Here is a 19,073-nt window from a genome sequence, read left to right as displayed (position 1 = left end):
CAGATCTTCCCTCTGGGGGCAGGAAACTGCCAACTCCCCTTTGTCTCCTTGAAGTGACTCATGGGGAGGGGGAAAGGGGGAACCAGCCAGGTGACAAGACACTCAGGTTACCACCGCAACTCCTCCCTCAACCCCTCCTTTCTGTAATGTATGCATGATGTTTCTGGGGGTGGGCTTGACCTAGAGGAGGGGAATTTCAAAAGTTTTTATAAGGTCTTGCACACCATTTTTCTGTGTCTTTCCTCTCACATGCAAGTGAGGGGAGCACCCTGTTGCAACAGTCAATAAAGGCCAAGCCTACAGGCTGCTGATTTGCTCCAATTTACTCTGGTTGGCGTCTTTACTTTTTGTCCAAGGGAGCCCTCGGATTTTTCCAGTAACAGCATGCCTTCCCCAACATGGTGCTCTCCAGAGGTTTTGAACTCACCAGGTAGATAGAGAGAAGCTTTTCTCCCTTCGTCATAACACTATAACTTGTGGGTGTCCCACGAAGGTGAACGTTGTAAGATTCAGGACAGATAAAAGAAAAGGACTTGTTCATGTAGGATATGGTTTAACTGTGGAACTCACTGCCACAGGATGGTCAACAACTTGGATAGCTTTAAAAGGAAACTAGACAAATTCATGGCCTCTAGCCTCTGCAGTTGGAAGCAACAATGCTTCTGAATAGCAGTTGCTAGACACCACAGGAGGAGAGAGTGGTCTTGTGTTCGAATCCTGATTGTGGGTTTCCCGATAGAGGCATCCGGCTGACCACTGTGAAAACAGGGTGCTGGAGCATATGGGTCATGGGCCTGAGCCAGCAGGCTCTTAATTTATCATGACAATTTATCATCGCCGCTATTTCCACAGGTCTATGGACAGCATTATCCTCTGGCAAGCTGTTGGGCTGCTTGCACAACCAACATTTCAAACTGAAATTTGACAGAGATGCAATTTCCACAAAGCTCTGTTATCAATCCGATCAGCCAGCAATATTCACCCCACGGCCATTAATTAATGCAAGTTTCAGGTGGACATTTAAAGGCTGCAATTCCCTTCATCTCTTGTACATGTTTTTAAAGATGAAGCATCTTTGTTTTGTGCTTCTAGGGAAAGCTGGAAGCCACAAGAGGGGGCAATGGTCTTCTGCTCACAGCCTGCTCACAGGTTTCCCACAGGTCAGCCACTATGAACACGGGATGCTGGACTAGATGGGCTGCTGGCCTGATCCAGCGAGCTATTCTTGTGCTCTTTATGTTCCTATTGGAGCTGATGGGAGTTGTAGTTCAAAATATCTGGAAAGCACCAGGGGAATGGACTGGTCGGAAGGTCTAATCAAATGTATTTCACTGAAAACCACGGGAAAAGTTGGAGATCAAGGTATAATTATAATTAGCAAGACTCGCTCACATTAGCCTGCCCGTAGTAGTTACTGTAATTTGTGGGAAATACTGAAAATCAGCTAGGCAGTGCCCACATACTATTTCTCCAGGCCTGGTACAAACTTGTAAGATGTCCCTCCTTACCATTCCTTGCTTCTTTCAATAAATGGGGGGGATTAATTGGCCTCATTTAGCTCTCATTTCTGGCTGCTTGATTTGCATTTATAGGCAGACATAGCAGTACAGCACGACACAGAAATGTCAGGATGCACAAAAGGCAAACACGCTTTAGACCAGGAATGGGGAACCTGTTGCTCTACAGACATTGCTGAACAACAGCTCCCACCGACCCTCACCATTTGGCATGCTGGCTGGGGCAGGTTGGAGCTGGATTGCAAAAGATTCCACGACTCTGCCTTAAGGCAAACCACGGTAGTGTGTCCTATTCACCAGAATCTGATAGTTTTTAAATACAGTGGTGCCCCGCAAGACGAATGCCTCACAAGACGGAAAACTCGCTAGATGAAAGAGTTTTCCGTTTTGGAGGCGCTTCGCAAAACGAATTTCCTATGGGCTTGCTTCGCAAGACGAAAATGTCTTGCGAGTTCCTGCGGGGGTTTTTTTCCCTTTCCCCCCCTTTCTCTAAGCCGCTAAGCCGCTTATCTGCTTATCTGCTAAGCCGCTAAGCCGCTAAAAGCCGCTAAAAGCCGCTAAACCGCTAATAGCGCTAATCCGCTAAGCCGTCAATGGGCTTGCTTCGCAAGACGAAAAAACCGCTAGACGAAGAGACTCGCAGAACGGATTCTTTTCGTCTTGCGAGGCACCACTGTAATAATTTTCATCTGAGTAATCTTGGAGATTATGTATAAAGGTGAGTTGCAAATTCCCTGTTGGTCCCTGTTGATAACAGGGGCTCTCCTGATCTCACAGAACAACAACAACAACAACAACAACAACAACAACAACAACAACAACAATTTATTTATACCCCGCCCATCTGGCTGTGTTTCCCCAGCCACTCTGGGTGGCTTCCAATCAAGTATTAAACACAATACAGCATTAAATATTAAAAACATAGGGTTGGAAGGGACCCAGGGTCATCTAGTCTAACCCCAGAAAAACTTTCTGACAGTAAGAGCTGTTTGGCAATGGAATAGACTCCCACAAGAGGCAGTGGACTCTCCTTCCTTGGAGGTCTCTAAACAGAGCTTGGATGACCATCTGTCATGGATGCTTCAGCCGTGATTCCTGCATTGTGGGGGGTTGGACTAGATGACCCTGGGTCCCTTCCAGCTCTTAAGATTCTATGATTCTCCTCCCCCCCCCTCAACACACCCCAAAATCAGTTCCAGGGTTACCATCATCTACAACAAATTTGGGGGAAGGCTGCACGAGGAGAGGGAAGTGAAGGGAAACGTATTTTGAGCAAGCAGAACTCTTTGTGACAATGTAATGATTTCATTGGACGCAACCCACAGTCCGGTGCAAACCTTAATGGAGCCTGAATGTGAGCAACGGTTCTGCACAGATGTCAGGATCATGAAGGTGGTGAGCTGGAAACACAAGCCACTTACGGTTGCAAGCTTTCCTGTTGCACAGCCGGCCTTCTTCTAAGACTCCCTCGCAGATGATGCCATCGTCCGGAAGGGGCTGGCAGGTCCGGGTGCGAGTCTGCAGGCCTCCACCGCAGTCCCGGGTGCATTCTCCCCACAGTGACCATGGGTTCCATCCACCTGAGGACCAGCCAGGGGGAAAGAAAAAGAAAAGCCTCAGCTGCCATGCTTTGAACTTTAATACAGTGGTGCCTCACAAGACGAAAAGAATCCGTTCCGCGAGTCTCTTCGTCTTGCGGTTTTTTCGTCTTGCGAAGCAACCCTATTAGCGGATTAGCGGATTAGCGCTATTAGCGGATTAGCGGCAAAGCAGCAAAGCGGCTAAGCGGCTATTAGCGGCTTAGCGGCTTAGAAAAAGGGGGGGGGAGCGAAAAAAATCGCAAGACTCGCAAGACGTTTTCGTCTTGCAAAGCAAGCCCATAGAGAAATTCGTCTTGCGAAGCACCTCGAAAAACGGAAAACCCTTTCGTCTAGCAGGTTTTTCGTCTTGCGAGGCATTCATCTTGCGGGGCACCACTGTAGTAATAATAATAATAATAATAATAATAATAATAATTAATAATAATTTTATACCCCGCCCTCCCTAGCCAGAGCCGGGCTCATGGTGGCTAACACCAATAAAATCACAGTAAAAACATAGTGGGGGGGGAAGAGGGGGGGGGAACCAATTTAAAATACAGGTTAAAATGCAATTTAAAATCCAGCCTCATTTTAAAGTAGCTGATAAATCAAGACCATAAGGGGAGGGCAACATAAGGGTCAGACTGAGTCCAAACAAACGGCCAGGTGGAACAGCTCTGTCTTGCAGGTCCTGCAGAAAGATGTCAAGTCTCACAGGGCCCTTGCAACAGATTGGGTCCAGTGCTGAAAAGGCCCTGGCCCTAGTTGAGACCAATCTAACCTCCCTGAGGCTTGGGAAACTTCAAGACACAGCCACCACCATTCCCTCCATGTTTCTTTGCTTCACATATGCACCAGGGTCATTCAGAAATGGACCCTCCTTTTCCAGACACTATACATCATTGGTGGGTATTGTTTAATCCTCATCCTGGCTGAACTAGCGAAGCACCGTGGTTATTCATTGCAAATGAAACAGTTCTCTGCAGATGCTCAGGGGAGCTCTCTTCGCTCTCATTTCACCATGCGCTCCAGGGCTGAGTACAGCCCATCATTGGATGAGTTCTATATTTCTGTGACTACCAAGTGATGGGAAAAATGATGATGATGATGATGATGAACCTCTAAATCTTTTCTAAATTTCAATCCAAGTGAAATCCAGTGACGCAGCCTTGCTGTGGTTTCCTTATGATCCAGCAACAGCTGACGACAACAAGAAGGGAAGAGTCTGAAAGTCCCATTTGCTGCCTTCATGAATAGCTGAAATTGACAAACTCCCTGGTTTCATTCAGAATCCTTGCAATCAAAGATGGGAAGTTATTATTGTGGAAAGCAACATTTGTTTTCTTAAGAGGAGGCGAAATCAGAAGACCAAATGACCGCCTCCCCAGATGCACATGCAAACACTTCTCATTCAGAGCATTTCCTCCCAGCTGCTGGCTCAGAATTCTCCCCAATTTTCTCTTCTTTTCTTTTGGCCTTAAATGGCTGGGTAGGGATGGGAGCGAGTGGAGGGGGAGATATGCCAACTGCCTGGCTGGATTATTCAGCACTCTAGACGACGGGTGAAATTCCAGTGCTGCCGTCCTGCTCAAGGAATAGCTTTTAACTCAGCATCCACCAACGTAAGAGAAGGAGAGACAGTTTTGTGTGATTCTCCCTTCCCATTGTGTCACCTGCATCTGTTCCAGAGCATCAGAACCACTGGGTAGAACAGTGGGAATACCTGGGGGTGAGGAGTGGGAGATAAAAGTGGGCAGTATCAGTGGGTCGAGTTCATTATTTTTGTTGAATTAATTAAACTAAATAGTTTTAATTGGATTTTGAATAGGTGTGCAATTAATCGTGACTTTCGAATTTAATTGTGTTGTTATCTTTCTTGGTGGGTTGCAAAATCTGCTCTTCTGAATAATGCTCTCTCTCTCTCTACACACACACACACACACACACAATTAAATTTTCTGTTTTTCACTTTAGAATATTTGTTTAGACAATCTTAAAATGTCAGTGACTTCCCTTCTTCTCTTTCCATGGTTTGTTTTGCATATCATAAATCCCTGCATATTTTACATAAACTAAACCATTCAGTATTCCATTATTAGATAAAGGTAAAGGGACCTCTGACCATTAGGTCCAGTCAGCGCTCATCTTGCTTTACTGGCCAAGGGAGCCGGCGTACAGCTTCCGGGTCATGTGGCCAGCATGACTAAGCCGCTTCTGGCGAACCAGAGCAGCGCATGGAAACACCGTTTACATTCCCGCCGGAGTGGTACGTATTTATCTACTTGCACTTTGGCGTGCTTTTGAACTGCTAGGTTGGCAGGAGCAGGGACTGAGCAATGGGAGCTCACCCCGTCACGGGGATTCGAACCACGACCTTCTGATTGGCAAGTCCTAGGCTCTGTGGTTTAACCCACAGCGCTACCCATGTCCCAGATTACATCCAACAAAAATGTCCCAGATTACATCCAACAAAAAACCTTGTATATGCTGTTGAATTTATCTTAATGCTGCCAACATTTTTCAAATGTGCACAATTTCCTCCCATATATTCAATAAACATTTCCCAATCTTCTTTTAAATGTATCTTCTTCTTGTTCTCTTATTCTATACGTTAGATCCGCAAGCTGTGCATATTCCATCATTTTAAGTTGCCATTCTTCTCTAGTTGGGACCTCGCTCGTTTTCAGATTTTTGAGCTAACAAAACACCAGGCCACCATTGAATAATGTTTTCTATAGGGTAGGGTCAGGGGCTCTGGAGATGAGTTTATGGAACCAACTGGGTGGCTGCCCAAAAGAGTTCAGGAATCATTGGTTTAGATGGTGGCACTGGGGGAGGCAGAACTGCAGAAAAATGCCTCCCCTAGGTAGTGCCCATCTGTTGCTTTTGAACCACCGCTCATTAGCCCCAAACAGCATGGTCAATTATCAAGGATGATGTTGAGTTGTAGTCTATCAACATTTTGAGGGCACCAAATTGACTTCTCTTTCAATAGCAGATGCCTCTGCAAGATCAAAAGCTATTCTATGATCAGAACATTGGACACAGGTCCAAACAACCATTCCTTGATTGGAAACAGTCACTCATTTATACTAGGGCTGCAACTTTTTAACCTATAGGCGGTGGCTAACCTTTTCCCACCCACCCCCAGTTGTGGCTGGACTACAACTCCCATCATCCTTGACTATTGACCATGCTTGTTGGGGATGATGAAAGATGGAGTTCAACAACCTGCAGATGGCAGTCACCATCTTAAAACAGGCATTCCTTGTTCACTCTGAAACAGGAGAGTTCATAAGGAGAGGTTAAACCTAATAAGGATGCTTATAGCAGAATCAGCAAAGTTACTTTTGAGATTCCTTCCAACTTTATGATTCTGTTCTTCTAGGAGGGCTTGACCCATCTAGGACAGCGTTTGCTGCAGAGTATGCATCTATCATCAAAAAACAAATGATTTCCCCCATGCTGCAAACTATAGTTTTAGAAAAGTGAAAAGGTATGTAAATTTCATTGACTGCATCGATCATCTACAATTTGTTTAATCAGGCAACAACCCTAATTTTGACTAGAGACTGAAGTGTCTTGCCTCCCAAATGTTTTGGACCAGGCTTCCTCAACCTGGGCCCTCTAGATGTTTTGAAACTACAATTCCCAGCATCCATGATCACTGGTCCTGCTAGCTAGGGATCATGGGAGTTGTAGGCCAAAAATATCTGGAGGGCCGAAGTTGAGGAAACCTGTTTTAGACAGATGCCCTCCCCAACACCTACCAATTTGACACCTCTGTAGGCCAGCTGACCATGTGCTGAATCACCACTACATCAGCTGCCTACAGGATTTTACCACATAGTTATACCTAGGAGAAATGGAGGAGGCATTTGTTCAGACTGCTTTTCACAATGGATGGACCTGATCCCACGTCCCCAAACTTGCTTGCAGATTAGAATCAGATTGCAACCTTTGCTGGATTTTGCAAGGCAGTTTCAGTGTGCAAAGAACGCACACACAAAAAATTAGATTTTACATTTAAAAAGCACACATTAAAATGTTTGGATTTTGATCTCCCGCCTTTCACTCCCTTTAAGGAGTCTCAAAGTGGCTAACAATCTCCTTTCCCTTCCTTCCCCACAACAAACACTCTGTGAGGTGAGTGGGGCTGAGAGACTTCAAAGAAGTGTGACTAGCCCAAGGTCACCCAGCAGCTGCACGTGGAGGAGCGGAGACGCGAACCCGGTTCCCCAGATTATGAGACTACCGCTCTTAACCACTACACCACACTGGCTCCATGTGTATTTTATGGGGAAACACAATGTGGAAACTGAACTTTTATGTAAGAAGTGTGCACAGAATTCGTACAATTATTCAGTTTGAATGGCCAATTTCTGTGCATTCTTTCTAAAAAGTGGGATGGAGCGGACTTCGGACTGAGTGATGGAATTAGGCCCTTCATCCCATAACTACTCATAATACCCATATCCTTGCTTGCCCCTTGATGTGAATGGGAGAAGGGGTGGGAGGATAAAGGAAAAGGTCTGACTTCTGAACCTGCGGGGAGCCTGGAATTGAATATCTGGGGAAAGGCCATCTGCTGAACAGGCAGAAGGTCACAGGTTCATTCACCTCTCAGCATATCCAGGAGAAACCCATATCTCATGCCCAGGAGAGCTTCTGCCAGGCATTGTAGACAAAACTGAACTAGATGGGCCAGAACATCCACAGCTTCCTACATTCCACCAAAGCAACTTTAGGCTATATCCAAAACTTGCATTGCTACTCATGTACAGGAGAAGAGTTGACCTTCAAGAAATCTGAAGGTATATTTCTCACTCCTTGAAGGTTGTTTTTCCCCCTGCCTGAACAAAGACTTCTCTAATGGCACACACAAGACTTGTCTCTCCTACTTCCCGACAGGAGATGGATTGTGTTTCAAGGCCATCAACGTCTATTGACATAATGGCATCCCCTTAATGTCTCACTCAGCCCGATCGATAGCATATCCGTAACCAGACACGCTGGACTAGGTGAGGGCTAATAAACTCTTCACTCCGTGCTATTAAAAGTTCTCTCTGTCCTCCTCCAGTTGGTGAGCTGGGGAGGGATGGGGAGCGGGAGGTGACTCCAGGCCCCACACAGCCATTTTGATAAGCAGATGACTTATCTGTCTAAGCCCCCCTTTTGACTGGTGCTTAAGCAAAACGCTTAATTGCTATGATGCATTAAAAGGCAATTTCATACTGCAGCATTAAGCAAAACGCATTTCTGCCACTGGAGCTGACTGCCAATCAGAGAAGGGCCCCCCTGCTTAATGATGGGTTATTTAAACAGCCCCATGTTTTACGACACAATCCATTACGGTATCATTAAAAACCATAAAGAGAGGTTTGGTTAGGTGCTCCGACTTGCTCTGAATGAATTAATAGATCTCCTAGAGTTGTGGGCTGGGTGAGCGAGACCTGGCACAAATTCCTCCCAGTTGCCTCCGCTTACTTTCCCCTTCCTACTGCCTCAGGTTTCCGCCTACCTTCTAGGGACAACCAGGTTGGTTCTTTTAAACATCCCATAAACTTGAAGACTATGACATGGGTTAGTGGTAGGATGAATGTGGAAGCCCAGTTCATAGAAAGGAACACAAGAAGAGCACTGCTGGATCAAATCAATGGCCCGTCTAGTCCAGAGACAGTGGACCATCCCCCTGTGAAAAAGTTTGCTGACCTCTGGCATAGTTAAACTACAGAATTCGGTACAAAAGGATGCAGCGCCGATGCTCATTGGCTTAGACGGGTTTAGTGTGAGGCAGGCCAATGTAGGAATCAGGATGTTAAACTGGCTGGGTCTTTGGTCTGATTCAGTAGGGCTCTTGTTTTTGTTGTAATATGAGAGCTCTCATATTACAACATCCTCCCCCATATGAGGCGAACCGAGCTGCAAAAACAAAAGCAGCATGTAGAGAAGAAAACAAACAGTTGTTATACACATAACATTCCCCTGTTGTTTCACTCCCACCTTTGGAACTACCTGCCACTGGATCTACCAGTGCAAACCTCTGGTTGCCTGTTTTCCAAGGAACTAGGGCTTCTGCTAGGCTGATCGCCGAAGAATTGATGCTTTTGAATTCTGGTGCTGGAGGAGACTCTTGAGAGTCCCGTGGACTGCAAGAAGATCAAACCTCTCCATTCTTAAGGAAATCAGCCCTGAGTGCTCACTGGAAGGACAGATCCTGAAGCTGAGGCTCCAGTACTTTGGCCACCTCATGAGAAGAGAAGACTCCCTGGAAAAGACCCTGATGTTGGGAAAGATGGAGGGCACAAGGAGAAGGGGACGGCAGAGGATGAGATGGTTGGACAGTGTTCTCGAAGCTATCAACATCAGTTTGACCAAACTGCGGGAGGCAGTGGAAGACAGAGGTGCCTGGTGTTCTCTGGTCCATGGGGTCACAAAGAGTCGGACACGACTAAACGACTAAACAACAACAACAACAACAAGGGCTTCTGCTCTACCTTGGCTGGGGAGAATTGTGATGCGCTCTGATACCTCCAGGAGTGGCTTTGTCTCTGTCTTGGACAAACTTTGAACCTGGCTTGAGTTGTTAACTACAGCAACAGATGCAACAGCTGAGTTAGCAAACTCCTGAGAGTACCTATTGGGTGGCATTCCCTTTGTGACTCTCCCAGTTTTCTTATGGAGTCTCAGCATCTTGTGCTACGTAAGAACATGAGGAGAGCCTGGTGGATCAGGTCAATGACCCATCTGGTCCAGCATCCTATTCTCACAATGGCTGACCAGATCCCTGTAGGAAACACACAAACAGCAGCCCTCTCCTCTCCTGTGGTTTCCAGCCTCTGAATGCAGAGATAGAACAGTCACTGACTGTCAGACTTCACAGAATCCAATCCCCCTTCCTCGCAGCTGGCAGCCAGGAATGGGAAAACAAGAAGTTCTTACCAAGGTTTTTATTTCAATATTCACAGAGATAGATGTATGATGCCACCTCTTAGATAATGGTGTTGCTCCCAGTAAAGTCCAACCCTCTCTGTCTCTCCTATCATATGTCATACCTGTGCCGGCTGATCTGTGTTTTCTGCCTCTGAGCTTTCTGTTCTCCTACTTTCAATGCTCACTGGAAATTTTGGGGGGGGGGGCTTGCTTTTTAAGACACTGAGTCTGTCAGCTGTCTCCCTCCTCCTCCCCCATCTTCCTCTTTTTCTTCTTCCTGCTCTTCTCCCAATATTTCCCAACTTCTCCCATCTGCAGCCTCTGGACTTTGGCCTTCCTCAAGCCACTGTTCTAAATCTATACTGTCTCCCTCTTCTTTGAGAGGTAGAGAAGGAGGGAGCAGCAGTCTCCCCCATTCCTCCTCAGTACAGTCCCTCTGCACACACATAAATGCCTGCCAACACCTTTTTGCTTCTTCAGTGTTGCCACACTGCTTGCTGCCTGGCGAGGCACTCCTGCACAACAAAATCAAGACCAAAACACAAACAAACCCAACTTCATAGAATCATAGAATCATAGAGTTGGAAGAGACCACAAGGGCCATCGAGTCCAACCCCCTGCCAAGCAGGAAACACCATCAGAACACTCCTGACATATGGTTGTCAAGCCTTTGCTTAAAGACCTCCAAAGAAGGAGACTCCACCACACTCCTTGGCAGCAAATTCCACTGTCAAACAGCTCTTACTGTCAGGAAGTTCTTCCTAATGTTTAGGTGGAATCTTCTTTCTTCTAGTTTGGATCCATTGCTCCGTGTCCGCTTCTCTGGAGCAGCAGAAAACAACCTTTCTCCCACCTCTATGTGACATCCTTTTATATATTTGAACATGGCTATCATATCACCCCTTAACCTCCTCTTCTCCAGGCTAAACATGCCCAGCTCCCTTAGCCGTTCCTCATAAGGCATCATTTCCAGGCCTTTGACCATTTTGGTTGCCCTCCTCTGGACACGTCCCAGTTTGTCAGTGTCCTTCTTGAACTGTGGTGCCCAGAACTGGACACAGTACTCCAGGTGAGGTCGGACCAGAGCAGAATACAGTGGCACTATTACTTCCCTTGATCTAGATGCTATACTCCTATTGATGCAGCCGGGAATTGCATTGGCTTTTTTAGCTGCCGTGTCACTTGGAACACTTGCAGTGTGAAACATTACAGGATTTCGGCAGGAGGTTATAGAACATGCACCAATTGCAAATACAGGAGCATGTCTGCTTCCAAACATTTGCAGATGCAAACAGTTTTGAAAGTTTGATCTCGTGGAGCTGCTCCAATGCCATCATGAGCAGAAATAATCATGAATGTACTATGAAAAGGACATCGGGGGGGGGGTATAGCCTTGGATACTTCTACCCATCAAGCCAGCTTTAGGTAAAGGTAAAGGTAAAGGAGCCCTGGATGGTTAAGTCCAGTCAAAGGCGACTATGGGGTTGCGGTGCTCATCTCACTTTCAGGCCAAGGGAGCCGGTGTTTGTCCACAGACAGCTTTCTGGGTCCTGTGGCCAGCAGGACTAAACTGTTTCTGGCGCAACGGAACACCATGATGGAAACTAGAGTGCACAGAAACGCCATTTACCTTCCCACCGCAGTGGTACCTATTTATCTACTTGCACTGGTGTGTTTTTTTCTGTTTTATTAAATTTGCTTAGTAACATAACATTATTATATATTTTCTATAAAACAAAGAATACAGAACAAAATTCATTCATACTACAATGCCTAACTATATAACATTAATATATATGGTTTCTGAAAAAAAGGCTTACATAACAAAATCAATTCAAAATACCATCCGGTTTACTTTTTTTTTCTTCCCCCTCCCTCCCTCCCCACTCCAGCTCTCCCCACCCCCAGTCAGGCCTTCCTTCTTCATATCTTTATCCATGTACACAGTCTGTTCATTCGAACTTGTATGTTAGGGTTGGCTTCCCCTCTTTCTATCCAATTCTTGTAAAATGCCCATTTATTTGTGATTCTTTGGCATTTATTTCCCCATCTATACTTGCACTGGTGTGCTTTTGAACTGCTAGGTTGGCAAGGGCTGGGACAGAGCAATGGGAGTGCAGTCGGTCGTGGGGATTCTGATTGGCAAGTCCAAGAGGCTCAGTGGTTTAGACCACAGTGCCACCCACATCCCTAAGTCAACTTTACCCAACAAGAACACAAAATGAGCCTTGCTGGATCAGGCCAGTGGCCCATCTAGTTCAGCATCCTGTTCCCAGAGGGGCCAAACTGTTGCCTGTCAGAAACCCGCGAGTTGGATTTGAGCGCAAGAGCTCTCTTCCTTCCTCTGGTTTCCAGCAACTGGTATTGAAAAGCATTGCTGCCTCCAACTGTGGAGATGCAGAATATGGCTCCATGAATTTAAGGCCATCTTATTTGAGGCCATCTTTGTTGATGGCTGTAACTGCCTCTTGCAGTTGCATGAAGAAGTTCTTTCTTCTGTCTTCCCTGAACCTTCCAAGATCAACCTTCCTTTCAAAATGTCATGCACAAATTGTCTCTCCTGACTTCTCATCTCCTGCACCCCAGCTCAGACTTTAGAAGCATTTATTTCTCAGGTGGTCTCACACAGAACACAGCCTACATTAGCATTACGCATGCCTGACTGGCTTTCAAATGAGCAAAATAAATATCGCTCCTTAAAAAATAAATAAATCCTTGCTTCCTTTATCCCAATGGCTGCTTGCAGAGGAACGACCGCTGATCTATTAACACAGCAGAATAGCAGTTGTAGTAATGAACCCATTGGGGGATATAGCGAATCAGAAGGCTATGAAGGCAAGTGGTTTTTTTCAGTTTGCAAGGCTTTTTACATTATTACTCTGCTCTGTGACCTTGGTTCCGTGAATTGTCTTGAGAGCAAAGGCGCAGAAGGAGATAGTGAAGTGTCAGGATGGGAAGAGGATCATGTGATCCCATTTAATTGGGTCTGTGGGATTCTGAAGGGCATTTCAAGGTTGCTGCGCAATACGTTGGTGGGCTGGCAAGAACCCTGGAAGTCACACGGAGATCACTTGTAAGCGTCAGATTTGGCTTAGAGTCAGAAATCTCACCTCCCAACCCTTCCCATTCCATGCCCATCCCTTACGCCAGAGGCAATGAAGGCTGGAGGTGTCTGCGGAACTAGCAGACAGCATTCAGAGAGAGACTCTCTCAAAGCAATCAGGCAACAGAGCAGCAAACTCATGCAATTATTTCCATTACACTCTGTAGAGCCTCCACCTGCCTAAAGCGCTACCTCCTGGTGATGGGAACCCTGTAGCAGCTGGTATTTCAGGGCCTATGTAAAGCTTAGAGCCAGAAGAAAAGATTTCTCTGAATTAGCATGGGATCATAGAGTTGGGGGCAACTCAAAGGTCATCTAGCCAAACCCCTTGCTGATGATACAGGACACACCTCTGGTAGGTGGCTATCCAGCTTCTGCTTAAACACCTCTAATGAAGGAGAGTCCACCATCTTCCAAAGCAGGCTGCTATTCCCATCAAAAAGCTGTAGTAAATGAGAGTCTTCTGTTTCCTGTGGCAGTCTGTTCCGCTGGTGAACAGCTTGCACCATCAGCAAGTTCTTCTTGGTGCTTAGTCTAAATTAACAGCATGCCAAAATCTGGCCTGCATTTTCATGAGTCCGTTCTCACTCTGAAAATGCAAGCCATTTTCCTGCTACTTTTGCCCCAATGGCTTTGTCGTTCCTCCCCTTCCTTGCATGCTTAAAGAAAGCTCAAATCAGTATGTGGGAAATGTTATGAAGCACACCCAAATATATATTACATTATTTGCATAAGAGTCAAGTTGCACACAGTACTCCAGTTCTGCAGGATATAAACATTACTGCAACAAATAACAAAATCCACGACTCTTGCACGCACACTTTAAGAGCTAATTGCATTGCTATGCTTTGGACTTACTGTCAAGTAAATAAGTGTTTATTTAGGCTACTGCGGGCTCTCACTGACCTCTGCTGGACAGAATCAGATCTGCTAAATTCTGTTAACTGTCGCTAGAACAAAAGCCTCTGCCGTGCAGTGCGTAAGTGGGAAGTCAACCACTCCTATTGATCTTCTATATTGTGCCCGCAGGTTTAGGGGCACAGTCCATCTTAGAAAAGTGACGTGAGCTCTTTGGCTCCTGTATTGAACAAGAACATGCACTGAACACAAGGACTAAACAATCTCAGGAGTCTCAAACAACCTCTCCTAATTGTACCAAAGGGAAGAGGCTTATCTTAGAGTCAGTTCTAAGCAGACCATTGGTCCATTTTGCCCAGTGATGTCCACTCTGGCTGGCAGAAGCTCACAATAGTCAGAGAAGGATTCCTACTCAAAAAAAACAAAACGTGGATATGCATTGACCTCAAAGTCAAAATCGGAACTGAGCACACATTTGTCCCTATTTAAATCAAATTGGGGAAAATATTACAGTTGAGTGGAACTGCTGGCAGGACTGTAAATATAAGCAAAGGAATCAGAATGATAAAGGAATGCAGTGTGGGATATATGTTGCAGAAATAAGTATTACCTTTAAGGCAGTAGATAAAAGGGTTTGATCAGAAACATCATGGAATTAAGGAAGGATGGGAACTCAAATGCTAAGGGTGTATTTGTTAAATTATATGAAAATGAAGAAAAAAACTTATTTAAATCAAATTGTCTGTGGGTTAATGTGCATGCGTGGAACACAAGCACTTCAAGAGCCATACACAAAGATAACAAGATTGGAGATGCATGGAAACGTTTTTGCTATTGGGATGCATAAATTCAACAAGGATGTCACTGAAGTCAGAGTCTGATTGTTCCTGGAACATAGGAGTAGCAAAGCTAGATCCGGCAAAAGGGTTCTTTGGATCAGAGCTTTGTTTCCACTCTTGGCCAGCCAGACCCCTCTGGGGAGATCACAAAGCAAACATGAAGGCAACAGCCCACCCCTGATGTCGTTGGTCCCCCCCCCATTTGCATCAGGAATTCAGAGATATACTGCTTCTGAACAGTTCTACCGTGCTGCCATTTCGAGCTTTGGGGTACCTGTGCCATTGGTATTGGTCCACCCATCTGTTAAAAACAGATGAAAGTAGAAAGGGTTAAAGTGTGAAGGGCATGTTAAGTAAGGCTGGATAAAATTGTCAGTTTCTGATTTTTTCAATTGCAAGTTCGGTTATTCACATTCCTTCATCACGCCAATTTCCTACCACCACCAAAGGTATTCATGAAAATTCATCAGCAATTTAGTGCATATTTTGCATTTCTGCATACACATTTGCCTAATATTCACATTTTTATTTCCACTAATACATTTTTATGCACACTTTACTGAAGAATTTCATTCTTGCACACTTTACTCGGCTGGAGAACTGCGCTGTGAAATTTGGAGAAGTGCAAATTCCAAAGAATAGTTTGCTTGTTGTTTCAGAAAGTGAAAATCAGTCAGATTTGCCTTTCACTGTGAACTGAATCAAGGTTCTCCCCCCTTCCTTGATTGTTGTTATTGTTTAGTCGTTTAGTCATGTCCGACTCTTCGTGACCCCACGGGCCAGAGCACGCCAGGCCCTCCTGTCTTCCACTGCCTCCTGCAGTTTTGTCAAACTCATGCTGGTAGCTTCGAGAACACTGTCCAACCATCTCATCCTCTGTCGTCCCCTTCTCCTTGTGCCCTCCATCTTTCCCAACATCAGGGTCTTTTCCAAGGAGCCTTCTCTTCTCATGAGGTGGCCAAAGTCTTGGAGCCTCTGCTTCAGGATCTGTCCTTCCAGTGAACACTCAGGGCTGATTTCCTTCAGAATGGATAGGTTTGATCTTCCTGCAGTCCATGGGACTCTCAAGAGTCTCCTCCAGCACCTTAATTCAAAAGCATCCATTCTTCGGCGATCAGCCTTCTTTATGGTCCAGCTCTGACTTCCATACATCACTACTCGGAAAACCATGGCTTTAACTATATGGACCTTTGTTGGCAAGTACCAATTCCCCTCTCCATGCCTTCAAGTCTCAAGCAGCTGTGAGAGGCAGTGCATTTTAGCTGCTCCTACACAAACACGCATGAACACACAACTAGTGGGAAGGTTGTGCAAAAGTGGTGCAAAGTACAGATTTCCTAAGTGAAGAAGAACTGGCGGGGGGCGCAGTGGGAAACCAGGCAAACAGCCAAAGCAAAAGACGCATAACAGTGTGTGATCTAATTAGATCACTGTCACAGAATATGCATAATTCAGAATCACATGAGGATTAGAAAAGTACAGACCTAAAAGCCAAATTTGGTGTGGGGTTGTTGTTGTTTTTGGGATGAGAAATGACGAGCACATTGTGACCACACCAGATCCCAATTTTAGTCCATTGTGTTTACAGTTACAAATGTATTTCTCATGCTCAGATGGGTACATCGTTGCAGAAATGCAACAGCAACTAATGTCTTTATTTTCTCTTTAGGAACTAACAAGCACAAGGAGTTCCCGGAAGCACACAGTGATTTTGTTTGTCTTTGCCACTCTAAAAGTAGAAGCTGCTGTGTGGGGTCACCGTAAGGGATTATAATGACCCTTGGGCAGCTGATAATTAAAATGCAGGGATTCAATGTCACTAGATACCTGCATCACTCCTCTGCCACCATCAGCCCCTTAAGGCCATCCTCATATTGTCCCACAGACCCAGTAGATGCCTGAATTCTCCGGAAGTTATAGTATAGAACATAACACATAAGGAAAGCCTGGTGGAATGCTCTGTGCCATGAGACTAGGGCCCTTCAGGATTTAATCTCCTTCCGTCGGGGCTGTAAGACAGAACTATTCCACCTGGCCTTTAATTTGAATTCAGCCTGATCTTTTATTTCCCTTCTCTTCCCTCCTCCTCCCCTTTTATGAAGATTACCCACTCTGAGACCCCACAGCTAGTTCTCCCCTGGCCTCCTCGCTGGCCCAAGTAGGACTAACTCAGCCAGCTAGCCCTGGGGATTATCTAATGCTTATTAGATGGATTTCCCCTAAATTGATTTCTGAACTTTGATTTTTATTGTTATTCGTGTTTCTATACTGTATTTCTATACTGTATGGGACGCAGGTGGCGCTGTGGGTTAAAGCCTCAGCGCCTAGGGCTTGCCGATCGAAAGGTCGGCGGTTCGAATCCCTGCGGCGGGGTGCGCTCCCGCTGCTCGGTCCCAGCGCCTGCCAACCTAGCAGTTCGAAAGCACCTCCGGGTGCAAGTAGATAAATAGGGACCGCTTACCAGCGGGAAGGTAAACGGCATTTCCGTGTGCGGCTCTGGCTCTGGCTCTGGCTCTGGCCAGAGCAGTGATGTCACGCTGGCCACGTGACCCGGAAGTGTCTCCGGACAGCGCTGGCCCCTGGCCTCTTAAGTGAGATGGGCGCACAACCCCAGAGTCTGTCAAGACTGGCCCGTACGGGCAGGGGTACCTTTACCTTTACCTTTAAACTGTATTTTATGCTGCTTTTACAATTAAGTGTTTTAAATTTGTTGTTAGCTGCCCTGAGCCCAGTTGTTGAACTGGTAAGGGCGGGGTATAAATAAAAAATGTTGTTGATGATGATGATGCTTTTAACGTCTCCTAATGTTTAGCCCCAAAACTGCTTCCTTGAAATTTCCACCCACCATTTTCTAGTCCGTTGGAGCAAGAGAGAACAAGTTTGCTCCATCTTCTGTGCCGCAATGTGCCCATGCAAAAGAGCTGTGTGAGACTAGCTGGTGATGGGTGGCACCATGAAACTCGCTAGGTGGACTTGGGGCAGTGACAACTTCTCCGCTTAACACACCTCGCAGGGTTGTTGTGAGGATGAAATGAGAAGAGAACCACATATGCCACCATGAGCTCCATTATTATTATTATTATACCTGCCTATACCCAGGGGTCTCAGGGTGGTTCACAGAATAAGATCAAGATATAAAACCACAAAATATATAATAATAATAAAAAAACGACAACCCAATAACACCCTCCCAACACATTTTAAAAGGGCATAGGATGTGAATGAAATCAACCAAAGGCCTGGTTAAAAAGGAACGTTTTTGCCTGGCACCTAAAGGTGTAAAATGAAGGCGCCAGGCGAATTTCCCTGGAGAGAGCATTCCACAGATGGGGAGCCACTGCAGAGAAGGCCCTGCTTTCATGTTGCCACCCTCCAGACCTCTCGAGGAGGAGACACACAAAGAAGGGCCTCAGAAGATGATCTCAGGCTCCAGGTAGGTTCAAATGGAAAGAGGCGGTCCTCAGTGGTGTAGTGTGGGGGGTGCAGGGGGGGCCAGCCGCACCGGGCGCAACATCTGGGGGGGAGCGCTCGCCGCCTCCGGAGTCGCCAAAGAGCCTCAGGTGCAGGCTGTAGCAGCAGAGCCCCATGTCTCGCGGAACTGACGAGCTGTGCACGCGTCCGGGCTGAAGGCGTCAGGGCCGCGGAGGGCGCGCCAGGCAGCCTCTCCTCACAGCCCCGCCGCCGCCGCCGCTGCAGCTGCTGGGCCATGTTGCATTTTCCTCGCCTCTCTGCCCTCCTCCTCCGGGCAAGCGGCGTCGTTTGGGTGGCAGCGCCAGCGGCAACTCGCCTCAGATCACCTGACACGGACCCGCCACTGCCGCCGTGGCTACCTTACCGTAAATACCCCAGCCCAGGCAGCAGCAAGAAGAAGCTGGCAGCGGCGGCAGGTTAGGGGTTAGGGGCGCAAATGACTTGCCTTGCCCCGGGTTAGAGGGTGCAAATTACTTGCCTTGCCCCGGGTTAGGGGGCGCAGATTACTTGCCTTGCCCCGGGTGCTGACAACCCACGCTACGCCGCTGGCGGTCCTTGAGGTATTGCGGTCCTGAGCTGTTTAAGGCTTTATAGGCCCAAACCAGCACTTTGAATTGGGCCCGGAAACTAATTGGTAGCCAGTGCAGCTGGGCCAGGATCGGTGTGAGATGCTCAAACCGTCTTGCCTGTCTGGTGAGCAACCTGGCCGCTGAATTCTGCACCAGCTGAAGTTTCCGAACCCTCTTCAGAGGCAGCGCTACGTATGACGCAT

The 19,073-nt window shown here is 46.5% G+C and overlaps 1 protein-coding gene across 5 annotated transcripts in view; it reads right to left on the bottom strand.

Moving 5' to 3' along the window:
- Positions 1–19,073, bottom strand: part of ADGRB1 (adhesion G protein-coupled receptor B1) — a 421,483-nt gene that overhangs the window by 222,043 nt on the left and 180,367 nt on the right. For all 5 annotated transcript variants that reach the window (XM_079984142.1, XM_079984141.1, XM_079984145.1 and 2 more), the window contains exon 3: positions 2,939–3,097. In XM_079984142.1, the coding sequence (XP_079840268.1) occupies positions 2,939–3,097 (159 nt within the window). The remainder of the gene's footprint in view (positions 1–2,938; positions 3,098–19,073) is intronic.

Source organism: Podarcis cretensis (genome assembly GCF_951804945.1).
Source record: "Podarcis cretensis genome assembly, chromosome: 7".
Taxonomy (NCBI): domain Eukaryota; kingdom Metazoa; phylum Chordata; class Lepidosauria; order Squamata; family Lacertidae; genus Podarcis; species Podarcis cretensis.
This window is presented reverse-complemented; position numbering and strand designations above follow the sequence as displayed.